The 16,346-nt window shown below is 40.5% G+C and overlaps 1 protein-coding gene across 2 annotated transcripts; it reads right to left on the bottom strand.

Moving 5' to 3' along the window:
* Positions 1–5,730: 5,730 nt before the first annotated feature.
* zc3h14 (zinc finger CCCH-type containing 14) lies at positions 5,731–12,429 on the bottom strand. Of its 2 annotated transcripts, none has more exons than XM_040017360.1 (17): positions 12,271–12,429; positions 11,888–11,930; positions 11,677–11,791; positions 11,490–11,530; positions 11,225–11,369; positions 10,461–10,764; positions 10,207–10,370; positions 9,864–9,964; positions 9,603–9,761; positions 9,166–9,234; positions 8,873–9,011; positions 7,839–8,041; positions 7,578–7,716; positions 7,332–7,474; positions 6,268–6,350; positions 6,056–6,162; positions 5,731–5,946 (listed from the first exon to the last, which is right to left on the bottom strand). In XM_040017360.1, the coding sequence occupies exons 1-17, from the start codon at positions 12,304–12,306 to the stop codon at positions 5,943–5,945; spliced, it is 1,995 nt and encodes a 664-aa protein (XP_039873294.1). In that variant the 5' UTR covers positions 12,307–12,429; the 3' UTR covers positions 5,731–5,942. The 2 variants fall into 2 exon arrangements, with proteins under 2 accessions (XP_039873294.1, XP_039873295.1); XM_040017361.1 differs by having other exon boundaries at positions 6,268–6,347.
* Between the last annotated feature and the right edge of the window lie 3,917 nt (positions 12,430–16,346).

Below are 16,346 nucleotides of genomic sequence, written 5' to 3'. Positions count from 1 at the left end.
CTCCCTCGCTCTCTCTTTCTCTCTCTCTCTCTTACTCTCGCTCGCTCTCTCTCTCTCTCTCTCTCTCTCTCTGATACTAGCTGTCTACCTAATTAGACGTACTGATGTAGTTTCTGGTAAGTTGCACTAGACTGGAAGTCACATGTCTGTTGGAAAGTTAAGGCGAGCAAGGCAATTGTGTAAAGTCCAAAAAAATAACACAACCAGAGCTTAACTCACTCCTTGAATACATTATCAGTGGATGCTCACAGCCTCACAAATGAATTACCCAGTTTGACAGAACTAAAAACTTGTTTGTTTGGAAGCAGCACAATTGTCAGGTTATCACAAAAATAACACATTAATCTTTACACAAGTGTGATTATGTCTGGGTAGTGGGGATGTGTGTGTTTGTGTGTGTGTGTGTGGGGCGTACATGTGTGTTAAGCTGGCATTATGGGCTTCCTCTTTTTTTCTTTCTTTTTTCTTCTTATTTCTTTTTGTTTAGCTGTCACAGATATGAAGTTTCGACTTAGTCCTCAAGAGACTGCATCCCAAAACTCCACATGGATGACTGGGCTGTGAGTATTTACACATGCTTCATGGTAATTTCCAGAACTGTGCAGCACTTGCTGGCTTGTGGCTCACCAGCTGCGAAATAGGTAAGGTGATGTCAAGTGTACTGGCAATGAGAAATGCCCAAGGGGCTCCCCAATGCCCCACTCAGAATTCTCTCACAGCCTTTTACTCTAAACGAAGATGTTTATGTGCAAAGAGTGGGGGATCTTCGAGAAAATGTACAATTTGAGGAGGGGGAACATACTGGAAGTAATGTTTTTTTACTCACACTATTACTGTAATAGAAAAGAAAAAAAAAATCACACACGCTTTTGTTTAAGCGTCCAACGCAATCCATTTAAAACTGAGCTTTTGGCTCATTTAAGGCATGCGGTGCCCTTTACTCGTTAGTCCTTTTCTTGTTTGCCCCCATCACGAGACAGCATTTGGTCGTGCAAGAACAAGATTTTCTTGTGAGAAGAAGGAAAAAAAAAAGGAGGAAAAAAAAGAGAATCAGGACTAAAACAGCTTTGCTTGGCAGAACAGTCCTCCCACACAAAAACATGTTCCACCATCACAGGAATTTTGAAGAGCTTGGGCAAGGGCAGACATTTCTAATACTTGGCATTTAACGCTGTCCAAAAGAGTTGAGGCTGCAAAAGAGAGAGAGAGAAAGAGAGAAAGGAGGAAAGCTGCTTTGTCAAATTAGGCTTAAACCAGGGTGAACACATATTAGTTTAAAGATCGTTTTTCACAGCTTGGACGCAGTACAGCCCGAACCCTCAACGACCCACTGTTGCTGGGAGTGTAGGGATGCTCAGAACCACCCCCAAATCCCGCCGTATCAATTTTTAAACATTGCGTGAATGATTTAAAAAATGTGTAAAAGCTTTTGAAATATCTTTATAACTGTTGTTTGTATGTCTTGCACTAATTCTGCTGCTCGGTGAGGCTCACAGAAGTAGCAGAAGGCTTGATGGCGCCTGTATTAAACTCAAGCTTTGCACTTGATCACATAACATCCAGTGTGAGTAAGAGTTCGTAAAAAAGAAAAAGAAAGAAAGAAAAGCGACAGCTCGTAAGGACAGTTTTGATGAATTTTAATTACTGCTCTAAACAATACTCCCTCCTCTTCATCGGGACTCCCTTACTTGGAAAAACCCCAGACAGGCCATTTATTTCAAATGCAAACTGCGATACCCTCATTTGTGGTCTACCTTCCTTGGAAATGACCGTGGGAGGTTTCTAATAATCACGAAATACATGTAAGGGATAATTAGGCAAACGACAAACGTGACAAATAACGGTTAAATATTTAATTCAGAATAAAGGCCGATTATGAGTCATTTCAGTGAATGTGTCAAGTCCAGTTTGAGAGAAATATTGCTCTTATTTTCTTGTTCTTTGGCCCACTCTTTCTGAGTTTTACTGTTATGCAGGCGTGAATTGTATCAGCCACTCGTTGTTTACTTACTTAGTAACTTTTTCGACATTTGAAAAGTAAAGGGCTAAAAACAAGTGAGTTTTGTACTGGATTTCTGTTATGTTACAAGAATTTGAGTTTCAAACATATTCCACCTGTTTGCCATGAAAAAATAAAAAAAACATGGCGATAATACTGCATATACTTGAGGCTGTTCTTTGTTTCGAAAAGACTGAACTATGCAATATTGTATTTTTTTGAAGGGGTGGGAGGGTCGGGCAGTTGTTTTAGGTCATTCAAGACATGAGTCAGTCTTATAAATCAAGAACTGCCTAAAAGTTGATGCCCAAATATTGTAATTTTCCATCTGTCATAACTACTGTGCAATACAAGTGAAATCATAAAATGAGGCGATCACTTCCTCCTGCTGGGAACTGACACCAAGGACTGTCAGTCGCTGTTGTTTTAAATGAAAGACGTGTGGACAACAATACTGTCAGTTAAGGCAGGTATTAAAAAAAGAAGAAGAAAAAAATAACAATTTGTTCTTCTATTTCCATCACTGTCACTCATCGTTATTTTTAATTAACTTAATTTGTTGAACAGTTCTTTAACTGGAATCGTCTCACATGGATTTGTTGCAGTACTGATATTTGCGGCTAACCTCCAGGTGGAGGTGGTGTAGGACAGGCAGAGCAGCTTGTTTGTGAGATAAAAGAAAGGCTGATGAAACTCATGAATGATGGAAAATGATGTGTAATGATGGTTTTTGTCGTGTGAGTGGTTTAAAAAGATCAGGTTTTGCTATCTTGCTCAGGCTGACGCTGCTTGTGTGATGTCATCGGCACCCCGCAGAGAAGAAAAAACAAAAGGGTAAAACAGTCGCAACATCCAAGTCATTAATTTGTTTGTGTGCTGATCTCATTGAGAGTCCATGTTTTATTCAAAGTCAACAAATACAGCTGAAAACGAAATATTTAGAATGAAGCTCAAAGGCCACACCGCGCCCACATAGGAGATTTCAGAGGCTCGCTGGGCTTTTGATGTGTTAAAGGTTTAAAGTGTCCCTCTCCTAACAAATGAGCACAACTGGAAGTTGACATAAATGTCAAACAAGCTGTTTGTCCCTCATGGGAAGATTTCTGGTCAGGTAAAAGTCAGGGAACTTACTTGCGTGCGTGTATGTGTGTGTTATGCCAAGGTATGTGGGTTGTGCCCATGAAGATTATGCCAAATCTTCTCTGTCAGTGATGTTTAAATGTTATTTATAAGTAACTGTTATTTAGTGGAGTTGAAATGTTGAATGTTCAATGAGTGGGTTAAACTCTAAAGGGTAAGTAAAGTGCAGTTCACCAGACAAGGAGGGTTTTTTGTTCTGAAGAAAAAAAATGTTTGTGCGCTGACAGAAACAGAATAAAACACAATGAAGGAGTTTATAGAAAATGATTACTTAATTAATAATGACCCCAGAGCACTGATGAGACTCAGCACTAATGTTATCTGGTAGTTTATGAGGGAAGTCACCAAGACCAGCTAAGAACAACTGTAAGGTGTCATCTAAAAAACTTTTCAAGTGACCCTGAATCATCCATTAGTTATGACCCTGGTTCTGCTGGAGGTTTCTTCCTGTTCAAAGAAAGTTTTTCCTTCCCACTGTCGCCAAGTCCTTGCTAAAAGGTCATTTAAAAAAACTATTTGGCTTTTTCTCCACAATAAGGTGGGATCTTCACCTTACAGCAGCAAGTGCTTTGATGCGACTGTTTGATTGTGATTTGGTAACTCAAGCATCTGAGATCTTTCTTAGGTTTTACACCTGATTTCAAGACAGTCTTTTAAACTTGTGATTAAAGGCTGCAAATCGCAGAATTGTGTACAAGTAATTTCATTTCTAGCGGACCCATTTTATGTTTCCTCAATTGAACAGATGTTCCAGACAAAAAGTTGTGAGAATAAATTTTCTACTTTGAGTTTGTCTCCACCTGTGGGCCAGCAGGAGTATTGAGGGTGGAGGCTGTAGTTGCCGCTGTGCTGCAGGTGGAGGTGGTATAGGACGAGCAGAGCAGCAGGTTTGTGAATGTTTTTGACGTAAATGAAAAAGACAAAGAAGTGCTGATGAGGCTGCTGTGTGATGTAGAGACAGGTATAATGATGTGTATAAAGATTGGGTCTCGCTGTATTGCTCAGGCTGAACTGCAGCGTCTATTCACAGGCGCGATCCCACTACTGAGCGACACGGGGGCTTTGACCTGCTCCGTCTCCGACCTGGGCCGGTGCACCCCTCCTTAGGTGACCTGGTGGTCCCGGGCTCCCCCAGGATCACCATATCGATGCCGAACTTAGTGTGGACACCCGATCGGCATAGTCCGCTGCAGCTCAGAGCTCCTGAGCTCAAACGATCCTCTAACCTCAGCCTCCCGGTAGCTTGGATTACAGGCACGCGCCACCGCACCCGGCGAGAAATACGCACGCTCACAGAGCTTTTAACTGTGAGTCATGTGACGTCATCACGAAGCCGCGACAGAGCCGGTGTTGTACCAAAACGTGATCGTCTGCCATAAAGTGATTTCCGGTGTCTCTCTGTCTCTTTCATGTCTCTCTCTCTATATATAGAGAGATGTATATGTGGAATGTCTTTGTTTATATTGTCACTATATTGTATTCAATAGTATTTATAAAGGGATTGCACATAAAATGAAGAAATCCCTGTTCTGCAAGTTCCTTTATGACTGTGTTATACTCAATCCAGTCCTTTTTTGGTCACTTTAAATATCTTTATAAACTATAATGCAACTTCAGCTGCCCATTAATGTCAACGACACATTCTAGCTGATAAATAAAGGAAACAAAGCCACAAAAGCCAAAAACTGATTCCAGGTTATACCTTCTGCAAGGAATGTTGTCTTAGGCTCAATATGACGCCATATCATTCCTTATTGATATGTTTGATGTATGTTTCACAGATTATAATTCAACAAGTCATTCACATGAGTGCCACATCTCTGATCGAGAATCATGATCAAAAACATTGATGTTTATACTTTTCAGAGTCACAAAAATTATGTCTCATTATTACTGGTTAGTCAGCTTGTTTTCCACAATCATAAATCAACCAGTACATCTATACAGACGTTTTGAATTTGAGACATTGCCAAATTTAGTTTAAACCTTAAGAAACGCCCAAAGCACAATTACTAACAGGGTAATCTCTATAAACAGATATCTGCATATGAATGTGCACAACTAAGATTGCTCAATGGCACCTGTAATGCAAGTTTTGGAAAGAACTCGAGAAACACACTTAACTTTAGAAATAAACCAATTGCACAGGATATCCTCCACCATCCTGCTATAACACAGGCCAAAAGACACAATCATATGTCTATATTCACCAGGTGAATGAGAGCAGGTTTGGGACTATTTCTGTATTTAAATGATTGGTAATAAGTGGCTTTCACACTTTAGAAGGATGCAGGTGTTATTGCACACAGCTGCAGTGCTGAAGGCGTCTTTAGCTCACTGACTGCATGTATAGATTTTACAGTCTGGTTGGATCCGTGTGTATTTAATAAAAACAACTGCAGACTTTATAAAGTCACTCCAGCAGAATTTTGATAAGCAAAAAAAGGTCAAACACGTTCGCGTTTCATGCTTTTTCAGTGTATGTTACTGCACGATACGTATGACTTGCCTTACCTTCAGTTAAACCGATCAAGGTCGGTGTCCCACCAAAGTACACGAATAGCATGAGCAAAATGATGACGTGAAACAGATTTTTATATAACTGTATTTATTATTTTGACAGCATGACCCACAAAAAACTTGACTCCTCAACTTAAAAAACTATTTCCTTTAAAATCACTCCAAACAATACATTAAAATAAACTGAAACGTTCGGTAAATGAAATATTGACAGCCCACAGACACAAGGACTTTCCACAGCTTCAAACGCTGACCGTCGGGCTTCTGCCGTAGTCTCTGTACTTTAGCTGCGAGGGGAGAAAGACCGTATTTATTAAGTGCATCATCAAATTAAACACATAATGCTGAATTAAATATTAAATGATGGTCTTTATCTGAGTTGCATTATCTGTTCACCTGCTCTGTGCTTTTGTCCACTTCAGGGCGTGCCTTGGAGGCACGGTTGTGGTCGGGTGGTAGAAGGTACACCCGGCTCGTTTACACATCGCAGCAAAGCGACACGGCTGTAGTTAAGAAGGAGAGAAAAGAAAAAAAAAATCAGATTCGCTGTGAATCTGAAAGCGATCAGTCTGCGTTGTACAAACACAGCTCTTGTGCAGCGTTTTTACCTTGGGATGATAAAATGGACAGTCCATCTTCTTGCACTCTGGGAAGAAGCGACAGATGCTGGTAGGCTGGGTCTGCTGCACTGCTGCAAACACAAGGGTCAAGGATAAGATATCAGGACGATTATGATAGTTTAGAAACATGGAAGTGCTATGGATACGTAAAAACAGTGTCACATTAAATGTCTTTGAGGGAAAACAATAAGGACTTCTTTGTTGTAACACTGACATCATTAAAAACAATTTTTTGGGGAGGAAATCAACAATGATTCATTCGAATACTGACGTGGGCCACTGTTCAGTTTTTGTGAGACAGTTTTAAATTCACACGGGAATACAACTTCAGCAGATGCCAAGTCAGCTCGACACCAAGGACAACAGAAGTGAATGTACTGTCACCCAGTTCTCAGGGCTGTCCTCCCACAGGGAGGAGCATTTAGACTCTCTGCCCTCTTTCTAAGCCCAACACACGCTTTCACCTTTAGTCTAAAAGGGAACAGCAAGGTCCTGTCTTATCTTCTCTAATCAGATTTTCTTTTATAAAAGCACTGGGGGTTTCCACAGACGCAAGCACTAGATGCCTGATAGAGAGTCGGGTCAATGCACTTGACAAAGATCTACTCTGCGTGATTATTTCAAACCTTACCAACAGACTGACCTGATGAATAGATAATCTATATCACAGGTGTAGATTCGCCCGGCAAAGACTTCAGATCTGTATCATTTAGGTTAGGTCTACTTTATTCAGAATAATGCAACAAAACTGGCTGAAGATTCAAGTGTTTTACATGAGTAAAAGGTAATAGTATGAACGCATTCTTCCTCTGCTAACTTTAAACAGATTAGCTTCACTTTCCATCTGCACACCACCAGTGTTTTGTGTTTTGTTTTTCATCAAGTAACCGTATATGAACTTGCTTGAGGTAATTTAGGGAAACTTTTAGTGGATCCACAATAGCTGAAAATGTTTAAACTACTAATCGCTCTCACAGAATTTAGCCAGAATCCCATCAGTGAACAGGAGGCTAGAAGAAAACCCAGCATAGGTCAAGCTGGCGAGAGAGTACCTGGTCTGGGTGGAGGAGGTGCAGCCGTGCTCCTGCGGCTCACGTGAGTGAAGGGACAGTCTGGCTTTGTACACCTGGCGTCGTATTTACAATTTGGATGCACAAAAAGGCATTTATCCCCAAATTTGCAGTTTGGAAAAGTCCTTAAGGAAAAAAGCAAAACACATGTAATCAGGATTTATGACTGAAAGTGAAAAAAAATTAACCTAAACAATCATTCTCATTGTATTTAACATAGCTACTTACTTGCACTGTGTTGTTGGGTGATGATACAGACACTCATCCCCACTTTTGCACACTGGCCAGAACTTGCATCGCTCCATGACCTTTTGTTTTTTCAAAGGGACCGCATTCTCCTCTGCCATGTCAATGTCCATCATCTCATCTGTCAACAGATAAAAGGACAGGACTAAAGAGGCTAAAACTTGGCTTTAAAATGCAAAACAAAAATAAAATAGCTGATTATCATATCACTTTAATAACTCTGCTGAGAGCACACACACACACCTTCTGATGTGACGCCTCCCTGTAACCTCTGAAGGACGCTGACTTTGGGCTCTCTGTGGGCATGGCTCGCTGCGTCAGGTACGTTCGCAGGTGGTCTCACATCTTCCAGGTCAGTTTCACAGTCTGCAAGGTTACCAAGCGGGCTCGGTACCCCATCTAATGTCACTATGAACTTCGGGCTGGCAGAGTCGCCTCTCTCCTTGCTAGGGTAAGTCAGAAAAGCAGAACAGATGAAATGACAATCCAGTAATAGCACAAATGTCTCGTTATTTATACAAAGACACAGGTCTGTACTATGAAACAGGATATGGTCTTATCTTCGTGGTTAACTCTGGGTTTTCTGTACTACAAAGGTGGTTCACTTCTTTTCGAGGTACATCCTCGTAACATCGTCAACAGAAACAATGGCACCACCTACTGGCCAATCAATAGCATCACCATTAAATAACACTGTAATAAGTGATCCTTAAATAGTAAACTTATTTGCACTTCCTGCTCACCTTACATCGCACTTACATGAGCCTACATTTGAATTCTGTTTTCATTTATCATTCATTACTCTCAGACCATTAACCACCACCGAGACTGCAGGTGAAAGAACAGAAAATAAAACTGCCCTTTAAACATTAATTCAATGAGATACTTGATTATAATCCACCAAATTCTCCTGTATCTTAATGATTTTTTTGAATTTTTGCTGCTTTTCTTTCCTGCTTCACACATCTATACAGTATGGATAGTACCACACTTCTATAAGTGCTTTTCCTCTCATGTGCACACACACACACGCTGCTGCTTTGTCTGCAATGTATGTTTCAGATCTTCATATTTTTGTAATGTTATAGATTTATCATCATTTATAAAATCAGTCGCTCTGCTGCCAGGACACAACGATTGATCAGATGTCAACAGCACCTGTTTTATGAGAACTCATTGCGTTGACAACCAACTTTGTGCCACTACTCAGTCCATTCCACTCATAATGGAAAGACACCTTGTGTATGCCACCTCAGTAAAAATACAAACATACAAACCTGGTCTGGACGGTGCGTGGTACAGCAGACAGGACTTGCTGCTGATTTCCAACTGGAGATTCTCCCACTTGTGGTCGACTCATTATGAAAGAACGCGTATCAAATGTCTTCACTTCACCGCCTGCAGTGACCTCCACCCCTAGAGGCATGACAGATTGAAAAAAATATGTAAATAGAATTTTGGGAGCTATCAAGTGTTTTTGGGAAGACTCATTACTTCTCAATAGTTTTGAAACTTTCTAAAGTTGCATGGAATATCATTCGGAAATCGCTTGTCTAAAACTAAAACTCACCATATTCATTTGGCTCTCCTCTACCGCTGCTCTCCAACTGAAGCCGTGATGCTAACGATCTGGTTGGAGCTGGAATAAAATGTATTAATTAAATAAATAAATAAATAAATAAAACAAACAAAACAGCACTTTGAGAACCTCACAAAGTTTTTTAAAATTGTTACTTGCCTGCCGAAGTCAACACACATCTAATTATACAACTATTTCATTACTATGCTGTTCAGTTATGATGATCCATAGTTCTGCTATACACTAATCATCCAAATAAAAACCATCCGGGCTTGTGACATACACAAAATATATATATAGACATAAATAATTATGGTCATCTGCTCCTTCAGCTACAAAACATCAGACATAGGTTGCAAACAGACATATACTTGTGAGCTAATGAGAATATGTGATCATCTGTGCGCATGAAACTCTATTATATATACCAGATGTTCTGGAGGGAGGTAGATCTGTGGCGGTGTAGGTCTGCACCCGGGGCGCCAGGCTGTGGAGGTGCTCCTGGACTAGCTGGATGGCTGCACTCATCTCCTCATTGCTGGCGAGACGAGTACGAGGCGCCACAGGAACAGTCTGTTTCTGTGGTACTGCGGGGAAAGGTCAACGTAAGAGAATGACACAAACAACAATGGAAAATCAGCTTAACTTACAGGATGTTTGTGGTTAAATGTACGACAGTGGGAACGCACTTGTTGGGTAGGTAGTCGTTTTGGTGATTGAGTCCTGTGCCTCAGAGATGGCTTTCAGTATCAGATTTCTGTTGGCTTGCTTGGCTGGTGGGAGAGTAGGTCTGAAACGATACAAACCTCAAAACTGTTAGAGCTCAGCAAAGCGCAAAATTGATCATCTGTGACTCACTTCTTAAGCTTTACTGCAAGAAAACACACATGTGGTTTGGGTACACACGACCTACAAAAGTCCCATAAATAAAAGCATCCACGAGGCAGATAAACATTACCTTACTTAACCGTTTTCTTTCCACAGTATAAACCCAACCCTGAGGTTAATATGACATCAAGTGTTCATACTGACTTCCGTTCTGGTTTGGAGGGGAGGGACACTCTACTGGAGAGGCCTCTGCCACTGTAGCTGCTTTCGTCCTCGTCCACATCGTCGCTGTCCTCGTCTGCATCTCGGTTCACTCTTACGACAGAACTCACTACCGGTGCCTTCCGCTTCCTTGAAAACTCTTCTTGCTGAACGGTGAAAGCAAGGCATTATTACTATATCCAACTACCTAACACACCGTCACCAGAAAGTGAGCAAAATAAGCACTCTGATAATACCTTGTTGGATCCAGTTCTAGAGGTTCTGCTGGTTCTGCTGCCCTGCTGCCTAGCATGAAAGGACGCTTCCGCAGAGCTTACTGATGTGAACTGGCCCTGACCGGGTCTATAGATATCAGCGCTGTGTCTGCTAGCTGCTCCGTGTGTACGACTGTGGTTGGTGCTGATTTCTAAAGGCTCGTCAGCGATGAGGTCATCGTCCATCTCTGGTTTGATGTCAAGAACTGCCTCCGATGGGAGCGGCTCCACCAGGGGCCTAACACTGGAGGAGAGCCGTGAGGAACCCTTTTCCAAGGTCCCCCTCCTGATAACAAACAAACAAAATACAAGAAAAATGTAACCACACTCAAACACACTTCTTGGTCTGCTCTGACCAAAGACTTTCTTTGTTGATGAGTACTTCTTTGTTCCAGTAAATAGTCATTTTCAACATCATAATACTTTCTGGGGGAAATCCGGACATGCTTTTGTGTGAATTATCACTGACTTACATCATAAAAAAGTATAACAAAAACCTTAAACAGTACAAATAATACAAACACACAGAAGAACTGAGCCACCATTTATGAGACCTTCCAAAGAGGAAATGGATATTACTACAGTTAAACTTGGAAAAATAGTGGTTGGCGACCTCAGCATGAGCAAAATTATCCCTAACAATGAGCAATCAATTCACAATTTGCTTTAAGTTACTACATAGATTTTCCTGCTGAAGCATAATTTGGAAATTAGGGGGCAACCTGAGAAACTACTGCGTCAGGTACCTGCTCTCATGTGCAGAGCTGGATACACGGGCTTCTGTCCTATCTCCTCTTAATTCCTCCGCTCGGCCGTTTTCACCTACAGACGATCGGCTCTTCCCGCTCACAGTAGCGCCGTCTGACTGCAGCTGCTTGAGGGATGCGGGCTCTGAGAAAAACAGAAACATGAGCAATGCTAAACTCCTGAGCCTCACATGTTCATAAAAAAGACAAACTTCCCATTGCTGGTTAAAAAGTGCAGAGATGTATTGAACGCAGCCGGGCTTACCTGCTGCAACAGATCTTAATTTCTCCAGAACACCATGCAGCCTAAAAATGAAGAAACAAAAACAAAATTAAGGCAAAAAGGTACAACTTTCTATCATATTTTACATATTCAGAGCGCTTTGAATACTCCAGGAGAGTAGAAAAGCGCTACATAAGAACCAGTTCACAAATGAACAATATAATCGCACCAGTTTGTGAATTTCATCGTGTTGTTTCCGAGGAAGAGCGAGAGGTCGTCGGCCATCTGCTGGGAGGTTTTCTTGTTTGCCACCATCACCATAATATAATCTGGGAGTTCTTCATCTGTGAAGAAAAAGAAACACGCACATCGTGTATGGTAAGACTACACAACCAGGTAACTGCTGTCTCAGAGGTAATCACTGAATATCATTCACGTACCAATATATGCACCAAGCTCCTGAAGCTTTCCTTTGATAGCAGCCTGGAAGAGATTAAAAGTACAACCGGAAGATGTTATTTCAACAAATTCTAGGTAGCGTAGCTAGCTGCGCTGTTATCATTCAACAACCCAAGGATTAACTTAACGTAGCACTGAGTTTATGCTGTGGAAACTGTTAACTGTTCAAATCAAAAAGAAATTATTGAGTCTATGACGATGCCTGCCGGAGTGAGGTACCAATCCCTCGGCCTTGAAAATAAAAACAATAAGTTAGGCTAGGCTGACACATTTAAGCTAGCGAGTCAGTGTTAGCTTGTAGCTCCTTTGTTACGCAAACATTAATCACGCAGACCACTCAGCTTCAACCCGCACTGTTACTCACCCTTATTTTCTTACTAATTTCTGTACCGATTTCCATTATTGTTGTTTGAGTCAAGCGAATTAGTTGTAAAAGAGGCAACTGTTTTTCCAGCTGCACCGCTAAACACCAGGGACAAATGTGACGTAGAATCACGTGACAAATCAAATCAAGGCAACCGAATGGGGACAAAAAGCATACATCTGTCTATCGTATGTGATGTCTTTATGTCTTTGTTCAGCATTTAGAGTAATCACTTTAAGTTCATGCTGGAAAAAGTAAACTTGTTAGTAAAATGTTCCAATTAAAGGAAAGGGTTTGAAAGCGCTGGGTGACTGAAGCTGGGGTGAACGATGCCTCAATCACAACACCTCTCAGAGGACCTGGATGGTCATCAGCAATGTTCCCTCTGATTTTTCATGTGTCTGAGCGAACACACAAACTCCCTGAGCGGTCCCTTGGACCACTGTGAGCAACAGCAGACGTGTGCACTGTGGTCACGCCAGCATCGAATCCATCCAAGTCACATGGTTTATTAAAATAATCAAATTACAGCATTTATATTTATGTTAGACTACTAACTGCTTTAGCCCACTTACAATGAAAATTAAAAAAAAAAAATCTTGTTCATGACCTGTGTAGTATGTTAACACTATTGGAAGTAAAAATAACTTGAACTCCAATTTTGAAAACAAAACTTTCTTTTTTTTTCTTTCTTTCTTTCTTTTTTTTTTTTAAACAAAGCTCTGACTTGTATTATGAGTATGAGTCTGTGGTCTGGGAGAGAGTCCTGTAAATCTCTGTCTGCAAAATACAGTAAATAATAACCAATGTCAGGTAATTAATTATATAGTTACTTCTTCAAAAAAGTAACTGAGCTTTGCAAACAACAAAGTTTTTTGCAGCTGTTTACCTAAAAATGCAGCCAAGGCGGTTTTTAAAATAAACTTCAAACTATTTACAGAACAATCAGCTGTTCTGTTCTGCATCAAATTTGATGCCACACAAATTATTTGTGCCACTCCAAAAAATTATTTCTGTCCACTATGAGATAAAGGAGAACAACAGCCTGATACCTGCAGGCCTGACAACAGGAGATGTATCACTCCTGTAACACCTGTAACATTTAGCAGTCGCCTCATTGTTCTGACACACACAACAAAACTACTGACTACACTACACACTAACTACACAAGATTTGCGCTAAACGTTGCAAATCTCTGTCACTCCTAAAAATTCCCCCCTTTCTAAACAACTAAATGCCATGTTGCCATATCATTTTTTGGATTGGTCGACATGGTACATTTTTCGACCAATAGGAAAGGGTGGGGGTTTTGGTTTTTGCTCACAGGCGGAGAGCGCTTTCGAGTGTTTTCCTTATAAAACACAGTTTTTACCATTTCTTCCTGCAGTAAATATAAACAACGATAGTAGTCAGGAAAAAACAAACAAACATTGCATATATTTTTATCATAACTCTGGTTTTATGTGGCCTATCAACACAATTTAAAAACTGGTATAAAGTCCACACATTTTCCGTCAATTATTCCGTCTGTCCTGCTCACATCTCCAATGGTTGTACACGTTGTCATTAACGTGGCTTCACTCCACATCAGCCACACCGCTTTGCTAGCTAAAACACTGGTGTCGGCACATAAGGACGCTGTCATAGCCTGTCAACGAAGTTGATTAGCTGCGTATATACGAATGTGAATCGCATTATTGGCTGGACTATGGGATAAGGTGGCATCGTTCTAATCCCATAAGGGAGCAGCCAGTCACTTACTGACTAACACTGCAAAACAGAATTGTTAAAGTTTTAATTTCAATTCAGGTTAGATTTTTTTGTGCGCAACGCAGATTTTCTGTGCGCAGAGACCGTGCCAGCAGTGCGCAATTGCGCACGCGCGCAGCTTAGAGGTAACATTGGTCATCAGTCCACTCTAAGACGAAAAAAGATGTTAGTACTCTTCCAGGGAGTGCGTGTTCTGCAAAGGTTAGTTTATTCAGTTTTTACACGTTATGGTACCCAGATACACAGACAGTATAAACAGTATGCGTAAGGTCCTTACTCTATGTACACAGGAGTGACCAGATACAATGCTTACAGTACAGTGCAAAAGTAGAGGCAATATTTCGTCTTTATTTGTTGTTTGAAAATTGGGAAATAGGTGCAATGGTTCACTGAAATTGGCAAACTTGTAAGGAAATATAGTAAGGCAATCTAAAAACTTAGTTTGGTTTATATACTTCTAATGAGCTCAAAGGTCAATATTTCTTATGAACAGTGTGTGTGTTTTTCCATCCAGGTATATATATGCAGTGTGTTTGGGATCACAGTCTTGCTGAAAAATGAAGCCTTTCTCAACCATACAACGATAAGTTGCAATGCCAACTTTACAGGTTGTATTGCATTGCTTGCTGCTTTGCTCATTCATAATTCCTATTTAAGTCTGACAAAATCCCAAACACCACTGGCTGAAATGCAGCCTGAAACCATGACAGAGCCTCCATCATGTTTTACACATAGCTGCAGACACTCCCTGTTGTATTTCTCGCCTGACCTCCTCCGTACATACTAATGGTGATTTGAACCAAAAATGTCACATCTGGATTCATCAGACCTGTTGTCACTGATTTTCAGTCCAGTTCTTGTATAATTTGGCACACTTGAGCCTTTCCTCTCTGTTTCCTTATAAATGGCTTCTTGGCAGACAAATTTCCACCGAGAAGCTTCTGACAAGGTTTCAGTGAACAGTAGATAAATATAGATCAACTGAAGGGTTTGGGTTGCATCTCTTAGGTCATATGTCAGCTCTGTGCTGGATGTATTCCCATTTCTTTTGGATTTGCTGTAGATGTATTTTAGGAGTGCCACTTCTTCTTTTGTCCACTTGTCAAGTTTACTCAGAGCTTTTAAGGACACACAGCACACCATACGCCAAGCTTTAAGCTAACAGCTTTTAGTAAATCATGCACAAAAATACAGGTATAAAAATTAGATTTTATGCCTGTTAGACTTATTTAGGGCGTTTTTCATAGATTCGACTAAAGAAATTGGAACAAATCATGTGTTTTTTAAATACGCTACTAGTAGCATAGTGCCTAATGGTACAATTTAAAATTGCTTCTTGCTAGTTTGTAGTTCTTTCCTTGAGTTGGTGCCTTTTTATGATCAAAATGTTCAAATGTCACTTTTATTGACAAAGAAACAACAACAAAAACACTCCTCTAAAAGTACTCATGTACAAGGACTGGACTGAAAATAAACTGAAGTCATCTTGCTAAGAAAAAGTTAGCAAGATCACCTTAAAAATAATAACTGTAAACTGAGGAGTGGGTCAAATCTTTGTCACATTACTTCAGTGGTTCCTAAGGTGGGGGGCACGCCCCAAGCTATTGCAGTGGGGGCGCGGTATGAATAAAAAAAAAAAAAAGAATGCTTGGACACTGTGCGCATAATGGACAAGTTTTTGACGGGGCTCCCACACAAACGCAAAGCAGAAGATGAAGCATAGCGAAATATGCTTCCAAACCAACTTCCTCCCAAGCCAAAGAGTAGAAAAAGTGATGAATGAATGATGAATGATAACTCTCCTTTAGCTTCACTTGCACAACGGTGGTGCCAAGGTAGGTATCCCCATCAGAATTTCCCCTGAGTCGGGAGCACGCGCTGGGCTGTCCAAATCACGGACAAACAGTATCCCACAGCTACAGTAAAAAAACAACAACAACTACACGTAAAATAATTACAGCATAAAGACGGTTTGTTTTTCTGTTATGTAAGAGAGGTAGGATTTCATGTTATTGCAACCTGTAATCTATTGCAGTTTACTTTTATTTGTTTAATTGTTTTCAAAAATGTTTAAGGTGTGAAATAAACTGCAATGGAGTTTGAAAAGAAAATATGGGTGGGGGATTTTCTTGTTAAACAAAGGGGGGGCTAGCAAAAAAAGTTTAGGAACCACTGCTTTATACAATCTTTACAATATAACAATCAGGCATTACTTATTTGCTTTTATAATGTAATAAAATGTAATTATATTTGAATCTGTGGTTGGTCTGGCTAGATCAGATAAAGAAGCCATACATTTTGTTGT

This window comes from Simochromis diagramma, unplaced genomic scaffold, assembly GCF_900408965.1.
Source record: "Simochromis diagramma unplaced genomic scaffold, fSimDia1.1 OVJJ01000802.1, whole genome shotgun sequence".
Lineage (NCBI taxonomy): Eukaryota > Metazoa > Chordata > Actinopteri > Cichliformes > Cichlidae > Simochromis > Simochromis diagramma.
This window is presented reverse-complemented; position numbering and strand designations above follow the sequence as displayed.

Excerpts from the sequence above, each read along its gene's own strand:
- zc3h14 (XM_040017360.1), bottom strand. The coding sequence starts at position 12,306 with ATGGAAATCGGTACAGAAATTAGTAAGAAAATAAGG. Across the intron at positions 10,371-10,460 it reads CTAGAACTGGATCCAACAAG|CAAGAAGAGTTTTCAAGGAA; the intron begins GTATTATCAGAG and ends TTCACCGTTCAG. Across the intron at positions 6,163-6,267 it reads GTCCATTTTATCATCCCAAG|CCGTGTCGCTTTGCTGCGAT; the intron begins GTAAAAACGCTG and ends TCTTAACTACAG.